The sequence below is a fragment of the Brienomyrus brachyistius genome, chromosome 23 (assembly GCF_023856365.1).
Source record: "Brienomyrus brachyistius isolate T26 chromosome 23, BBRACH_0.4, whole genome shotgun sequence".
Taxonomy (NCBI): domain Eukaryota; kingdom Metazoa; phylum Chordata; class Actinopteri; order Osteoglossiformes; family Mormyridae; genus Brienomyrus; species Brienomyrus brachyistius.
In genome coordinates this window covers 232,987-249,015 of record NC_064555.1, presented here as the reverse complement: position 1 = coordinate 249,015, position 16,029 = coordinate 232,987, and the positions used below count along the sequence as shown (strand labels likewise).

At 44.6% G+C, this 16,029-nt stretch overlaps 2 protein-coding genes across 3 annotated transcripts; one reads left to right on the top strand and one right to left on the bottom strand.

Annotated features, from left to right (window-relative positions):
- Positions 1-1,725: 1,725 nt before the first annotated feature.
- On the top strand, positions 1,726-9,753 carry LOC125718928 (transmembrane protein 268). Of its 2 annotated transcripts, XM_048993235.1 has the most exons (10): positions 1,726-1,928; positions 2,985-3,063; positions 4,041-4,195; positions 4,285-4,379; positions 5,571-5,678; positions 5,936-6,094; positions 6,287-6,397; positions 7,225-7,314; positions 7,806-8,024; positions 8,362-9,753. In XM_048993235.1, the coding sequence occupies exons 3-10, from the start codon at positions 4,087-4,089 to the stop codon at positions 8,557-8,559; spliced, it is 1,089 nt and encodes a 362-aa protein (XP_048849192.1). In that variant the 5' UTR covers positions 1,726-1,928; positions 2,985-3,063; positions 4,041-4,086; the 3' UTR covers positions 8,560-9,753. The 2 variants fall into 2 exon arrangements, with proteins under 2 accessions (XP_048849192.1, XP_048849191.1); XM_048993234.1 differs by lacking the exon at positions 2,985-3,063.
- Positions 9,482-15,943, bottom strand: prrt1 (proline-rich transmembrane protein 1). Its single transcript, XM_048993236.1, has 4 exons — positions 15,304-15,943; positions 13,204-13,559; positions 12,515-12,706; positions 9,482-12,304 (listed from the first exon to the last, which is right to left on the bottom strand). Exons 1-4 carry the CDS (start codon positions 15,320-15,322, stop codon positions 12,128-12,130), a joined length of 744 nt encoding a protein of 247 aa, XP_048849193.1. The 5' UTR covers positions 15,323-15,943; the 3' UTR covers positions 9,482-12,127.
- Between the last annotated feature and the right edge of the window lie 86 nt (positions 15,944-16,029).

Below are 16,029 nucleotides of genomic sequence, written 5' to 3'. Positions count from 1 at the left end.
TACGCTGCTGTCTCACCTTTATTGTTTGTCTATTTTGTATTTTCTCCCCGTGTTGTGTGGTCTTCCACAGACATGCAGGAATGCTGACTGGCGTTTCTAAATTGCTCATGGTGGTGACATGATGAAAGTGCACGTCCCTGTGGTCTGTGATGAACTGACATTTGGTCCAGTGTGTACCCCAGCCTTGTGCAGCATATGCAGATCAGTGCACACATTGTATTAATATCGTTTTTCTGCACGGAAATGGAAAATACACCTACAGAAAGTCAGTGCGATTGAACTGAATTGACTTAGATTAAGCTACAGTTGAAGGGTTACTCCTGGTTGAATGTTGACTTTATGGGTAGAATTATAGACCCATACTCGCAAGTTTAGTGGGTCAAATCCTGCCCTGTCTCTGTGTGTGGAGTCTGCCCGTGCTCTACATGTTTGTGCAGGTCTCCTCCTGCAGTCTAAAGACATATGATTAAGCAAATGGCTGTGAATAGACCAGGGTGTTCCCAGATTTATGCTAATTCCTGGAATAGGCGACCCTGTACTGGGTGGATAGTTTCCAGTTCTATTTTCTTTGTTGTTGTGTGAAACATTCCTGATATGCTGAAAATGATTACCAAATGTGACCAGAACTCACACAATGGCCTATCAGAAAAAGGGTACAGCGCTGGTAGTTTTGTTACCTAAGGTACAAACATTAGCATTCATATGTATCCACAGAGTGAATTTCTGCACCTTACATTAGACTAAAAGGTACATTTGCCTGCAGTTAGGGCACAATTGGCAGACCCTTGAGGGTACAGCCCCAGTGACAGGTACTATAATTGTACCCTCAAAGGCATAAATTGGTAATGTTTTTCCTCACAGCGCACTTTTGGGAACTTTTGTTTCATTCAGATTATATAATAATATATCGTAAATGCACTGGGCCAGCCTTATTATTATACAACATAATATATAAAGAGTAGCCACTGAATCCAACAATATCAATGTAATACAAATAAACTTAGCTTTTTTCAGTTTAACGTTCTTGTTACGTGAAGAGGCGTGCGCTCATAAAACGGGGAATGCTTATAGTTAAAATCCGTTCAAGTGTATCATTCTTTCAAAAGTAATTATCACATTTAATGCAATGAAAATGTTTGATGTAATTGTCTAATATATTTAAAAAAGATAATATTCCTAGGACTGTGAATTTGTGGATATATCCAAATTGGCTTTGAGGTGGTATAAAATTAGAACAGAAGCAGAGAGGCGTCTTGGATAACTACAAAACACACATTGCAGACATAAATTTTACTCCATGCAGTTTTTCTGAGTAAGAATAGCTATATTATATTATCCATCCATCCATTTTCCAAACCGCTTATCCTACTGGGTCGCGGGGGGACCGGAACCTATCCCAGAAAGAATGGGCAGGGAACAACCCAGGATGGGGGGCCAGCCCATCGCAGATATTATATTATATGATGAAGAAACAGCTATATTCCCACATCAATGGCGGTAAAGTAGTTTTAATTCTCTGAAAAAGAGCTGAAAGAATTCTTTCAGGAGTATAAAGCTGCCTGGTGTTAAAATGAAAGAACTGAAGAAAATGTCGCCTGTGGCGTTCACACTTCACAGGACTGTGCTGCTGCACATCTTTGGTTTTGCAACTCTATGGTTTGTGTGTGCGTGTGTGTGTGTGTGTGTGTGTGTGTGTGTGCGTGCGTGCGTGCGTGCGCGCGCGCGCGCAGGGGGGAGGGGGGTGAGAGAACGAAGAGGGGGAGAGTTAAATATACGTGTAAGGAGCCACAGTGTATACACGCCGGACTCCGGGGAGGCTTGACTGGCGTATACTCCTCGACCGCATCGGCTCCGGTCTCCACACACACAGACGCTGCGCTTGAGAGGACTGCGATCGCAGAGCAGACCAGTCGACGCTTGATGAATAGGTAAGGGCGAAGAAAGACCCTGTATGTGTGTGCGTACCCGCGGTGTGTTCTGTTTACAGTTCCTGTGCGATCCTGGCTCCAGCAATATGACTGCGACAAACACAGAAACTACTGCAGGTTATTATTTCCTGAAGAGGACGGGACACTATGCTCAGTCTTGAGTATGTATGAGAGGCACACAATGCGGATATAGACAGGAGCCCAAGTGACCGCAGATGCTCTTAAGAGTCACAGTGTCAGAATAATTCGGGTAAGACAAACACTTGCATTCTCTTCCAGATCGGCTTAAAAACTACATTCTTCCAGTCATGTGGTGAAGTTAAATCAAGTCACAAGTTGAGAGAGAGACAGAGCGCCTGAAGTGAAAAATTACACACACTAATAATAGAGTAGCAGGTTTAAGAGGACACACTGCAACAGTTTATTGTACAGTTTTTTGCATAATTCAATGCTTTCTTATGCACATACAGAGAGATAAATGTATACTCACCTTAACGCACCTTACTGTAAACCACATTCTCTGATGAGGACATTGAGATACAAAGCTTACATTTCAACACGGAGAGTTTAGAAACAGGATATGTGCTTATTCTGACTACTATTCTGTCCCTGATCTCCCAACAGTTGTTGTCAGGCTGTCAAAAAAGGTGAAATGTTCACACACTGCACTATGTGCCAATGGATGTTTCACTTTCCTTTAGAAAGAAGTACCAGACAGAGTGGAAGTGAAAACAGAGGGGGGAGGCGTTTAAAGAGGAAGTGTTAAATATACCTTACAAGGATTGTTGACAGGATTTTCAGATTTTAATGGCCTCACTTGCATAGAAAAACATGAGGGTTTGAAGCATACAGTCTAACAGACAGCAACAATAGTAGGATGCCCCAAAATTACATCATTTTCAGCTTTTTGGCCTAGAGAAGAGAAAGGGTTTAGTAGTTTGCCAGATTTGGTATGCATGGCTGCTGCAGGACGACGGAGCTGGAAATAGCTGAGGATTATTTTTATAGTACCGTGTCTTTTACAGGAAAAGCTCAACATTCATTTATGTCCTGCAGTTTTGCTGTAACCACAGTGTGAGATGGGACAGCAAAATGAAAAAAAGACTGTTTGGGACGTCACTTTGCAGCAGAGACAGTAAGCAGTCAAGGGTCCATGACAGCAACCGTCAAATCACAAAAATGAACATTAAGATTAATGAAGAATTGTGTTCATGTCATTCCCTCGGAAAACAAAAAAAGATGTATTTGTCCATATGTCTAATAGTTTTTGAAATTTTAAGATTGCAAAGGGGATCCAGTTAGATAAAGCAGAACAATAACCAATTGCATTTGCTCTCTGCGAAATTTTCTTCTTCATTTTCATCCCCAAGGGCTGGACATCTTGCATAAGTGGGCATGTGCAGTTGTCATAAACACGATCAGGTCCCAGATTAAAGAGAACGGGACCTGTGTTTGCCACACAGAGACTCCTGTTACATTCACTAAGCAATGTATTAGTATTAGATGGTAAATTTCTATTTAATAATACACGTGTAACCTTAGATCTTTGAATTTTGATTGTTAAGTTAGCATGATAGATTTTGCTGCTGCTTTGCTTTTGTTTAATATGGGCAAAAATAGCTAATGGCTGTTAGCGCAAGGGCATCCTGTGACTGATAACATGGACAGATTGTGGTTTCTCTGCCTACAAGAGCTGTTCTTTTTAAACGAGGCCAACAATCCAGCAGCTGTGAGTTACGTGTAATGATTGGCATGAATGACACACCCTGGCATTGCACAATATTACTGCCTGAATTTCCAGTCATCCTGGCTATCGCCACATTCTGCTTGCACTGAATTTTACTAAGGCAGATGGAATGGCATGATGACCCCGGATTGCGGACTTGAAACCCGGCTCTGCGGAGTTTGCGTGTTCTCTCCATGTTTGTGTGGGGTACGTGTTTGTCTGCAAAGGAAGCTCCCCATGAAACTACCAGACATGCTTCAGGGAGATGGGAGCATTTCCACATGGGTTCAGTCTAACCACATCTGACATATGACTGGATCATATGTGTTGCAATATTTTTCCACGTATTTCACTTTTAATATATTAAATTGTTCCTTGGTTCACAGAATGTCGTAGTTTCTGGCATCCAGAGCAGAATAACTGGATGCCAAAATGGTGCTGTCACCTGGAAAGGGGGAGTATGACGACATGAGCGCCGAGGTCCATTCTGGGCGGGTGACGAGCCAATCAGAGAGTGACGGGGATCATCGAGGCGACAACGGTAAACCGCCAAGCTGCCTGCCTCCCGGGGTGGCCACGGTGGTCCACGGGCTCCGCAAACCCTCAGGCTTCCGTTTGCTCCCTCTCCAGGCCGCTGCCTCTGGGCCGAGCCCAGCTCCTCATTGTGCAGTCCTGCATTCGACTTGACGTGCTGTAGAGCCCAGCTGGAGAGGACTGGCTTCCAGGTGCGCTGCGCTGTGCTCACCAGCCTGTCTAGTGCAAAGGGGAGCACAGATCCATCACTGTGTCCTCATTCCCATGATGCTTCAGTCATGTTAACGGCTGGGCCTCTTCTCCAGCATATGTATATGAATTAGATTGGATCCATTATGGGGGCGGCATGGTGGTGCAGTGGTTAGCACTGTCGCCTCACACCTCTGGGACCCGGGTTCGAGTCTCCGCCTGGGTCACATGTGTGCGGAGTTTGCATGTTCTCCCCGTGTCGTCGTGGGGTTTCCTCCGGGTACTCCGGTTTCCCCCCACAGTCCAAAAACATGCTGAGGCTAATTGGAGTTGCTGAATTGCCCGTAGGTGTGCATGTGTGAGTGAATGGTGTGTGAGTGTGCCCTGCGATGGGCTGGCCCCCCATCCTGGGTTGTTCCCTGCCTCGTGCCCATTGATTCCGGGATAGGCTCCGGACCCCCCGCGACCCAATAGGATAAGCGGTTTGGAAAATGGATGGATGGATGGATGGATCCATTATTTTAAGTTTCTCAGGTGAGGGTGTCAGGGAGAGTCTAAGATTCAGCCCTTTCAATTGGGATGGCAGCTGAGCTGGGCGCGGGAGGTGGGTGACGAGATGAGCGTCACACAATTAAATGAATGTGCATGAAAATATGGGATAATTGGATTTAGAAAAAATATATTCTAGTGGAAGGGGGGGGGGGGCCAGCGCAGGGTTGCAGTGGTTTTTCTGCTGGGCTCAAGATCCCACTATGGCCCCATGTGCGGAGTTTGCATGCTCTCACCTTGCCATCATTGGGTTTTCTCTGGGTGCCCCAAGTGAGTGAGTGTGCCCTCTCCTGGGTTCCAACCCCTCACCCCACAACTCTGAAGTTGGATGGATGGATTTTCTAGTGGGGCTGAAACAAAAAACAGGCTGGCGGAAGTACCTAATTAGGCTCTAGAATCACCTGCATGTATATTAATTACATTTAAATTATTACAAATATCCTGATCCAGACCAGTATCAGCTCCCTTTTAGCGGTCACTGCTTTTCTTGTATTGATACAATTCCACACCATTTGGGGCGAGAGTTGACACTGAGCGTTATGTCCTGGGAGTGGTCTGGTTCAGAGCATGATGATTCCAACACTCGCTCATCGCCGCTTGATTTGACTTGGCAGAATTTCCAATTTTCCTCATTTCCCTTTTAGATTCCTGTTGAAGATTTTGAAATCCCGCTTGGGAAAGCGCTAGATCCCCCTCCTGTACGAAGATACCTTTTCTTCAGCTCCTCTATTTCCCATTTCTTCATAGCAGTGGTGAGAACTATCCCATGCTTGCCAACATCCGGTTTTCTCCTACTTTTACCTTTTTGGGGGTCAGGCCTCGGTTTGGTAGCACTGTGTTGTGCTTTCCAGTTAGCATGCACTTGCAAAAAGTGCATTAACTACCTTCAGTGAAATGTTTATGTTACACAGCACTGTTACTTGTTGGGTACAAGGACGTCTCATTCAGCGCAGCATTCGTGAGCACTGGCATCCAGTCAGTCTGAAGGCCGCTCATTGCTCTCTGACAGGTGGTGTATGTGGTGATGTGGTGCGGCATGTACTCAACTGTTCATCTATACTTTGGCTTCTACCTCTCGGAATTCTGGATCCTCTGTTTTGCCGTCACACTGCTGTCCGTGATTGTCACGTCTGTGATCATCCTTGTCCTCTATCACAGCAACAAACAGGTGAGCGTAGCCCAAGTGGTTCTCATCAGATAGCAATTTCATACAGCACCACCTGGTGACTGAAACTGAATATTACAGCTTCAAGAATGTTAGACCTCTTTCATTGCATTAATGTCAGCGTGTTGAGGTTGGTAGAATGGATGACATGGATCAAGTACCTTTAGGGATGATTGTGGTGTTTTTTCTTTGTAGATCAACATTAACACAGATGTCAGGCTGATTCAGGTGAACGAGAGGCTGGTCAGACATGGATTATTGGTGGGTGTAGCAGACTGGGTGCATCACTGTGTTAGCGTACAACAGGTATCCTTTGGAAATCAATCGCTCTAAGGACAGTTCCCCATCCATGCACCGCACAACATGTTAGTCCTTCCACAGTCATCTAGTGTAATTCAGGCACCTTCTCTGCATGTGGCCCCAGCCTTCAGCCTGGACCTGAATCTGGACGTTTGTCTGTTTCTACCCCGAGCATCTGTGACGTTAACAGAGTGGCCTCTGTCCTGCACAGGAAGGAAGCTCGGGGATTTCTCCCCGTGACATTTGACCTCCTGCATGTGGTCAGCTGATTTGGGAACAGATTAGTAGGAATGTAAATCAGGGGAAGACATAATTTGTTCCTGGTCTCCAGGTAGCGATTTCAGAAAAAGAACTGAGCACAATGACAGTTAAGTGAAAATCGGGGGTAAGATTTCCAAACTGTAATAATATTAACGAAATAATACTGTACTAGTCATATTAGTACTGTTACTCTCTTATTCTTATTTCTACTTTACTATTACTATTGAACTTACCATTACATTACATGTAAATTTCTCACTTCTTACTTCTCAGCTATCTGTGTTCTCCATGTGACTGTTTATTGATTCTCCTACTTCATTTGCAATCTGTTGTTCTCTCCCTAACCTAATTACTGGCTCTTTGTGAATCATCGATCTACTTGTTTCTTCACACTTCTGTCTTACATTAGTAACTCACGGCTTATATGTTAATTAGCCTCGAGATGCTAAGGACAGCATTTAGCATGTAACATACATACACCATGGAACCTCTTGCCCACCACCTGTTCCATTGCACTTGTCCCACCTTATTTCTTGGCCCCTTAGGGATTTTCTTCCTTGACCTTTGTTCAGCTGTTCTTAGTGCACTGGGATCTCTTACCCTGTCTGGGGGCCCTGACAGAAACCCTGGAGGAGATGAGCTTCATTAGGGATGAAGTGCAGGTATGCAGCCTCAGACTGCAGTGAGCTTTCTGGGTGCCACTCATCTGGCCTAGTTTGAGTTTTACTTCGAAAAACATGTTCTCCAGGGCAGAATGATAAATGATTGGTTCAGAGAGATGACCAATCAGATTGTAGAGGAGGTAGGTCCAAGCAACTAGAGGACCAACCAATTAGATGTCTTGGTCCCGCCTCGTCTAGTTGCTTGGATCCACCTCCACTCCAATCTGATTGGCTATCTCTCTGAACCAATCATTTTTCATTCTGCCTTCAGAACATTTTCTGTGTAAGCCTGGTTTCTGCCTTGTTTGAAGTCTAATCCTGCCAGAGACAAATATTTAAAAAACTGGGTAATACTCATTCCTTGAAAGCAAGACTAGTAAGATCTATTCATGAAGGACAACATACACATTAGGAATATTTTTCGTTCAAATGTAAGTTATGGATTGCGCACGTCAACTTGTTAGTACTGAACAATACCTCTTCTCTCTAAGCACAAACTCAACAAGAAAATGTCCCACCTCCTCCTCGCAACCAAAGTCACAAACTTGAGCGAAGAATCAAGCCCAGGGACTGAGGAAGGGGCTGATGAAGAGCGCCCCCTGTTGGTGGAGAATGAACAGGGCTCTGGTACTACTCCGATTACCCAGAGGGAAGAGATAAAGCTCACCAAGGACTACAGCCTTGTGCCAGACTACAATCTCCCCATCCAGGTCGAATATTATATTAATATTGCCATACCATAATAAACAGCTTTGTGTCTTGTCTTGCTGGCTAAATATCAACTGCTACTATTTATCCTAGAATATAATACGTGGATGTCACTGCACTATTTACATCCCACAGTCCTTTGTGCACTCTATGTATAACGGAGGCCTGTTACATAATAATAATATAACAAGATTCATAATTGTAACATCATTTGACGAATCAGCACTGAGGTTCTGAATAACATGCCATTTATTAAGGGAAAATTTAAAAATCACAGTGATTAAATCACGTACTGTTAAATCTACTGTCAAAACATGAATTTTTCCTTTATTTTTGCAGGAAACAGCATATCGTCTCTTGCTGACGTACAGCGCCGCCTATGTCAGGCTGATGGTGTCCGAGAGGCTTCCCGTGTCGTCACAGCGACCCCTATCCTCCAGGAGGGCTCACTGCAGCAATGCCTCCCTTTGCCTCTGTCAGTACGTTTGCAAAAAAGTAGACATAGGCAGAGAGCACAGCAGGGGGGAGCAGGAGTAACAAGAACAGAGGCGGCCATCATATTTGGACTGGGGGAGGCTGGAAAAGTATCCAAGATGGAAAAGGAAGCAATCTGCTTTTCCTTGTACAGCATGTATATTTGGAAATGTCAAGGGTTCCTGTCCATAATTGTAAAAAAAATGTCATACGTTTAGCAGAAATACCTGTATCTGATTGGAGGATTTAAAGTATTGGAAGGTTTTCTGCATTAATATAGCAGTAATTTATGTCAATGTCAGTACCTTCCTCCAGTGATGCACTGATATGGATGAGCGATTGCTCAGAGTGTCCCGTGTCTGTGATGAGTCATTCATGGAGCGTGGAGCTGGCCTGCTTGGCGTGTAAAACACAGCGACTCTGCTTGGGTGACAATGGACATGCAGCGAAGGAGGGGGGGCAGGTCAGATCAGCGGAGACCCGGGGAAGCAGAGCCTATGGATGGAGACGCTCCACAGGAGCAGGGTGTTAAATGATTGGAGGCACTGAGTCTCTTTGGGAGGCTAAATGACCATCTGCGATCCTGCTGGCAATGGCTCATCTATCTCTCCCCCCCTTGTAAAGAGCACCGCATATGCAGTGTGCATCAGCCTTTGTTTCTGTGCCATGCGATTGGACAACGGGACCCAGCCAATCAGAGGACAGATGCTGTCCAGTTGGAGAATGCGGTATTGCCCTTGGAGTTAACATGCCCTAGTCTGCTGGGTATGCAGATTCTGTATGAGCCAGTCCTCTCACACTTTTAAAAATTATTTCTAATAAGTCAGCTTTCTGCAAAATGCCAGCCAATGCACTTCAAATAAAGCAAGAGCCTAGATATCCAATTTAATTATCATTACACAAAGGCTAAGGATAATATTAGGGCCGTATAAGAACGCGAAGATAAAATGCAGAAACCAGTGGAGGAAGGAAATATGAGCTGGGAAACAAGAGTAGAGAACTTTATTCACATGAACCCGTCAATAAGACGCATCACGGGGGGGAGGCTGGAGACAGAGAAAGAGGGAGAGAGAAAAGCAGGCTAACTATAAATAGCACATGGGAGTCATGGGAATGACCAGAGACTGGGCAAAGCAGGCGTCTCCTGTAAGCCGCTCCGGCACGGCCTAATTTTACCCAAACTCAACTGACTTGGATCCCTCCACAGGAAAAGCATATCTTACAACTGGCTACAAAATAAAATAAAACACAAGTAAACGCACGTTCTGTGTTTCAAGTCACGGCGCTCATCACATTAAAAAGCTGAGATTGCGATAAAGAGGAAGGAATTTAATTGGTAACCAGAAAGTATGGTGATGAATGCGGGAAGCAATTAAGCGACTGAAGGGCTGTTCAAACGGCAGGAAGGCTGTTTGTAATTTTCACGACGTGAAGCAGCTCTCGATCTCACTTCGCACTTGCAAGCTAGTGGACTACAGAATGAACACCGAGACATTCCCCTTGGTTCTGCACGTGTATTTCAGTTAGAATATTTACACATGGAGCAGAAACCTGTTTAAACATAAACCCAAACAAGTAACATGCACGAGAATAATAATGACAATAATAATAATAATAATAATAATGAGATAAAATCTGCCACACTAAATTGTGTCATCGCAATCATTCACATAACTGGCACAAAGCAAAGCTTTTGTAATAACTATAACATAGTTAAAAAATAGCATTGGTCTTAAATTTTACCAGGTTATAAGTGGCACTCTTACCGTAACAACAAAAAAGAAAAATTCAATACTAGAAACTGGGGAAGGGTTAGGCGATTAACTGAATATCTTGCTAGAGGCCAAGCATAACATTTGGATAACAGAGAATTAAAAAAAAAAAGTACAAGAATTTTTTTTCCTCTTTAGTTTCTCAACATAATCATTTCACTCAACACTGTTGCTCTAGTCAAAAGATAGAGGCACGGCAGCCATTTTGGCTCTGAAACAGAGGCAGTTTCACTGTATAAATAATAAAAAGACATAGGATAACCGATAATGGGATCAGAGCAATTACGGATGGTTAAAAAATGACCAGAAGAGTCTGGACTTGGACACAGATGGAACCCAGCGAGCCAAAATGATTGAATTTAGGGTTAGATTCTGAACGGCCCACAAAAACCCACAGTCTGAGACAATCTGCTGCTGTTACCGAGGGCCCATAGCAACGCCAGCATTTTCACACACTTCACTAGTACATATTTCAGAGGTCTGCTGCCATAACATGTGCAAGCAACTTCTCGCAGTAACACTCCGTGACGATATCACTGTGTGGGACGGCAGCATGTATTCAGTTTATCAGGTTTGTTGCCCACCTAGAGCAGCTCTGTGTTTCCAGCTAAACGCGTATCTGTCATCAGTCAGAGTTTGTGTGTTTTGATTATTACTTGGCTCTGTATAACAAATGGAATGCTGTCATGCTCATCAATAACAGCAATCAGTCAAGTCATCTGTGATTTTATTATTCACTATTTTATTCACTACATAAGCTTTTCTCTCCTTCTAAATGATCGTCTAAGGGGAAGGAGACCAGGAGGATCTTGCCATAAATACAGTATTTGACAGTAACACTAACTTACAAGACTCTTCACTGTCCAAACATACGCAAGGCCCTTAAACTCTTGGTATTTAATTGCAAGAGCTAATCTGATGCAGCTCTTATGACTAAATGCAAGAAACATATACGTGTAAGACTGGTTGGTCAGTCATTTGTCACATGTCTGCATGTATCACCTGATCAGCCTATTGCCAAAAGGGGACTACTAGCAGCAATTTCTACGTTTGGCAATTTCAGATAGTAACAGATTCAGAACCTGCCATCTTCGTTTGACATTGCATCCCTTCTGGTAGCCCTATCAACTCCAGCTCATCGCCCTGACCTAGAGGTCATGGGCCACAGCACCCCCTGCTGGCCAGGCAGACTGGATGACTTTTCCCCAGTTGGGTGAAACCATGGTCATCAGGGTTTTTGCCACACAAGGCTTAAGCATTGCATTTTGGCAACAAATCACTGTACGCTTATAACCTCAGCTGAACATCTGGTTAAAACATCACAATCTAATCAGTAATAACCTAGCATTTAACCATTTAGGAATAGGATCACCAACCCAAGCAGTATTTAGGACTACTTGTGCCGTTTGTGTAATTTAATGATTCCAATAAGAATAATTCAAAATATAAAAGGAATATGGCACGTCTTCAAAGTAAATCAACACATGTTCAACCAGTGGCGTTTATGCAGCTAATAAATTAAGAATGTAACAAGCAGAAAACACACGGTTTTCAATATTATAATACCTCTATATATAACGTAAATATGATAGTACACTATAGATGAGTTATGCATCATGACGTATTTGGCAATTACGGAAATACTAGGATTGTAAACCTCTGTATAGCGATGTCTCTGCGATCCCAGGGTGGGGGTGGAGTGTAAATGTAGGGGGGGTGGGGACTAAGACGGGGTCACTAGGGGCGTCCTGTCCGCTAATGAGCTCACGTCTGAATTAGCAGCTCAGTCTGTGACTGGCTTCAGTCAGTCGGTTAGCAAATCAATCAGTACCCCCCCCCCCCCATGTCTCTCCCCACGCCTACGGCTCCCAGTCATCGTCATGATGCTGCGAGGCGATGATAACCACGACCGTCAGGATGGTGCACAGGACCATGGAAGCGATGCCCACCGCCAGACTGATGAAGGAGAAGTTCCGCGCCTCGCGAGACGCGATCTCCGCAGTAACCATGTCACCCCGGGCGACTGCTGTGCGCACCTGGGAGGAGAGCGAGAGACCAGCAAAGAGACACTATAAGCTAAGCAGTAACTGATTATCCTCCAAGTATTTCACGCATAAATTAGTTAATTAGTTGTACCAGGTGTGCAATATTTTTTTAACAATTCTTGAACACCACGCTGGAATGGTTGAAAATGAAGGCCGCAAAGGGCTCCTGAGTCAGACGCACGCAAAGGGGGCCACACCCACCTGCACCGCCTTGATGATGGCGATGATGCCAGTGGGCCAGAAGCAGCAGACCGTGGTCAGGACAGCAATGGGCAGGTAATCGTGAGGGGCCCGCCGGGGCTCCATCAGCGCAATCCCGGGGGGCATCTGCATGGCCATCTGCCCTGGGGCAACCCCTGGATGGGTGCTGCCCCCCTGTATGTAGGGCTGTCCCTGTACAGGAGGCACACTGGTCAACACAATTCTCTGATACACACACAGACTTTTTTTTGGGTCGTAGTATCTGTTGTTCTCCTTAAGCATCCATTTATCCCAGCTAATGTTATTAAACCATGCAGTGCAATCGATAGTTATACAGTAACACCAGAGGTCTTGTGCAAGCAAATTATTACAGTGAGGATATTGAATTTAGCACTGGCTGAATTTCCATTAATAAAAACAATCAGTGAATGGAACTCCCAGAGGCAGTGCAACTCTGAGGAACTTGGAGAGCAGTTCGGGGAGCAGTTTCAAGATTGATTATCTTACCACATATTCTGACTCCGCTAAGTGAAAATTCATTGACCACATGCATTTTGAAATGCCTCTGAAATAAGAGATTAATCAGCAAATATACTTTTTTCCTTCTCAAATGCTACTAGTTTATTTATACTTAATGCAGAAATTGAGTATTTTGGGAATTACAAAACTGTAAGGATGGTGCCACTCACCGATGTCCCTATGGGGTAAACAGGAACGTAAGCGGTGCAGGGTTGTAATTGAAGGGGGTATCCAGGATGAAGGTACCCTGCTGGGGGTTGGGGAACCACCCCTCCTGCTCCCTGTGTCTGAACGGTGTAGCCCTGTGACGCCCCAGGGGCACCAAGCGTGCCACAGTGAAACTGGGTTTCCTGGACGTAACCCTCGGAGGCAGGCGGCGGTGGGGGTGGGGGGTAGTTGGGTTGAGGGCCGCAGGCAGGTGGAGGGGGGTGGGGAGGCATAGCGGGATCTTGGGAGGGGTGATAAGGTGGGGGCAGTATCTGAGTCATTGGCTGAGACATCGCCTGACGTCCTGCCTCGTCAAGACCTGGGATGGTTGGAATGAGAAAGAATGAGAAGGACATTAATTGTGAAGGAGATGGAGAAATTCAACAGCCTTTTGAGAAAATCTATTTAGCAGGTGCATGAACCCCCTTTTCAAATGAGAAATTTTACCAAGACAGTTAAATGAATATTCTACTCAGATAGCCTGACTAGACAAAACGGGGCATTAATGAAGCAGAACACGAGGAGCGCCATATACTTGCGCAAAACTTAAAGACAAGCTGTCAAGAACGCTAAAGCAAATTTATGCATGAACATCTGAGCCATCACAGCAGGACAAAGGCGGTTAACGGAGTTTAAACGCGCTCAGCTGGCCGACAGTGAACGTGATCACGGAGAGAGAAAGACACAAGGAGAGATTTTATGCTTGGGGAAGCGCATTATATAACTGCCGAGTCCACCGGGGTAAGACCGTTCGCCACATCTAAAGGAAAGGTGAAACGACCTGTAGGAGAACCTTTTCTGAAGCAGGACAGCAGTGTAGAATGTCGGCTATCAGACAGACATCGCCCCTAAATTTCCAAACCCAGACACGGTTTAATAAAGGCCTTAATCTGCGTGGCCGAAGCAGCACCACATGTTAAGAAATGCTTAGTGAGCAAGTTGTGCTCCATTTTCTCATACATTCATATTTACAGATTTAAATTCCAGCGCATAATGTGGTGTTTAAAAATTTACAGACCGAATAAAACTACCGAACATATTTTACTGACTCGCTGCGAAAATATCAGCCTATTTTACTAATCACTATGCCCATCTTAATTCGTCTTTGTTTCTGTTATTTTTATTGTTATGTCTCATTATGCACGTTATGCTAAGACACACAAGCAATATGCGCTGTTAAAGATATTAAAGTTTGGGGGTTAATAGAAGCGTGCAAGGGAATTTGGAATGCGCTGGGCCTGTAATTAGTAATTTTTTTATGCCCTTTGTAAGACCGTTATGAGCCAAGTGTGCGATATATCTGGTAGTGCTGTGGTTAGGAAACTGGTTTCTGCTGGTTGAATTCCAGGAGGGGTATAGTGTTGTACATTTAAAAAATAGCTAACCCAGATTACTTAAAAATAGTTGGTTGCTATTTAAGTTGCCACGGGCCGCATTAAAGCATCTAATTACAAAAACAAGTAAGGTTAATTTGTCGGAGGATGCTGCTTCAGTCCAGTGTGCTTCTGCGTGACCTGTACACATTTTAGGACTCGGTCGTTTCTTTGAGCTTTTACGTAAGGCAAACGCCGTGGCACTGCACCTTACCTTGGTACCCTCCTAGACACAAGGTGTGCACGGGAGAAAGGAGACAAGAACGACAAATAAAAAACACCACATTTTACACTTAAGTAACAAGCACCAACACAGGCGGGTTTCAACGCAGACACAGGGGGACGAACGGTGAATCCACAGAAGCGAGAAGAGAGACAGACAAAATAATAATTATAATTTAAAAATATACGTTGAGACAAAACGATGCGTGCGTAAAGATGGAAAAGCCGCAAAATGGGGGGAGATGGAGAGATATTGTTCGTCGCATTGTAACAGCATCGGTGACGTGTGCTGCACACACACACACACACATTATATATATATACACACACACACACGGGCAATCAATTTATAGGACGCGTTCCGCATAACCAAATTACAGTCAATAACACATAAGGAAACAAACCTTAATTAGTAGGCAAACATAGGCTATAAAATGAGGAACGAAATATGGAGAAAATGAATCCTACCGTGTTTTTCCGACGACATCTCTTGATCAAGAAATCGCTAGCAACCTTTTGTTCAGTCTGCCCCTGTCACGAATAAGCCCTCTTATTCAATTATGATATATTTCAGTGCGCTGTCGGAGATTATGATTGTTTTCCCCCAGCCCCCGTTTTCCTTAAAATATAAACAGTTACTTTTTCCCAGGATATTTCATAACATCATTAAACACAAGCATTCAAAACTGTCTTCAGACGAAAACTTATATTAATTGTAATATCCTCCGTATAAGAACAATCTGCTGAGCGCTGTTTAGATCCCCCCGTCGCTCGTTTTATCGCTCTAACAATCAGCCAAAAAGGCGATAAATAGGCTTTATCAGTGCAAAACGCACCGGGCTACAGTTACATTGAATTAGTCAGACATGGTATCGCTGTCTTAAAGAGACAGCCTAAGATAAAGAGAGCAAGGATTTTAGGGACTTCAGCGCGCAGCTCGGGGGCGTCCAAGCTGAGCCCCGGTTCGCCGGCCGGCCGGTTGGTCGGTTGTCACACGCCCGCGGTCGGTAACATGGTGGCCCGCAGGTGCGGGACCGCGCGAACTCGGGGAATCCGCCGCCTGACCCGGAGAGAGACGCGTTCGCGCATAAGCGCGCGGCACCGCCAAACCCAGCATTAATAGCGTCTCACCCCGCGGTTAACTCTTTGCCTCCTGTTCATACACTGTGCGTTTCATATATAACCCAAAGCAAT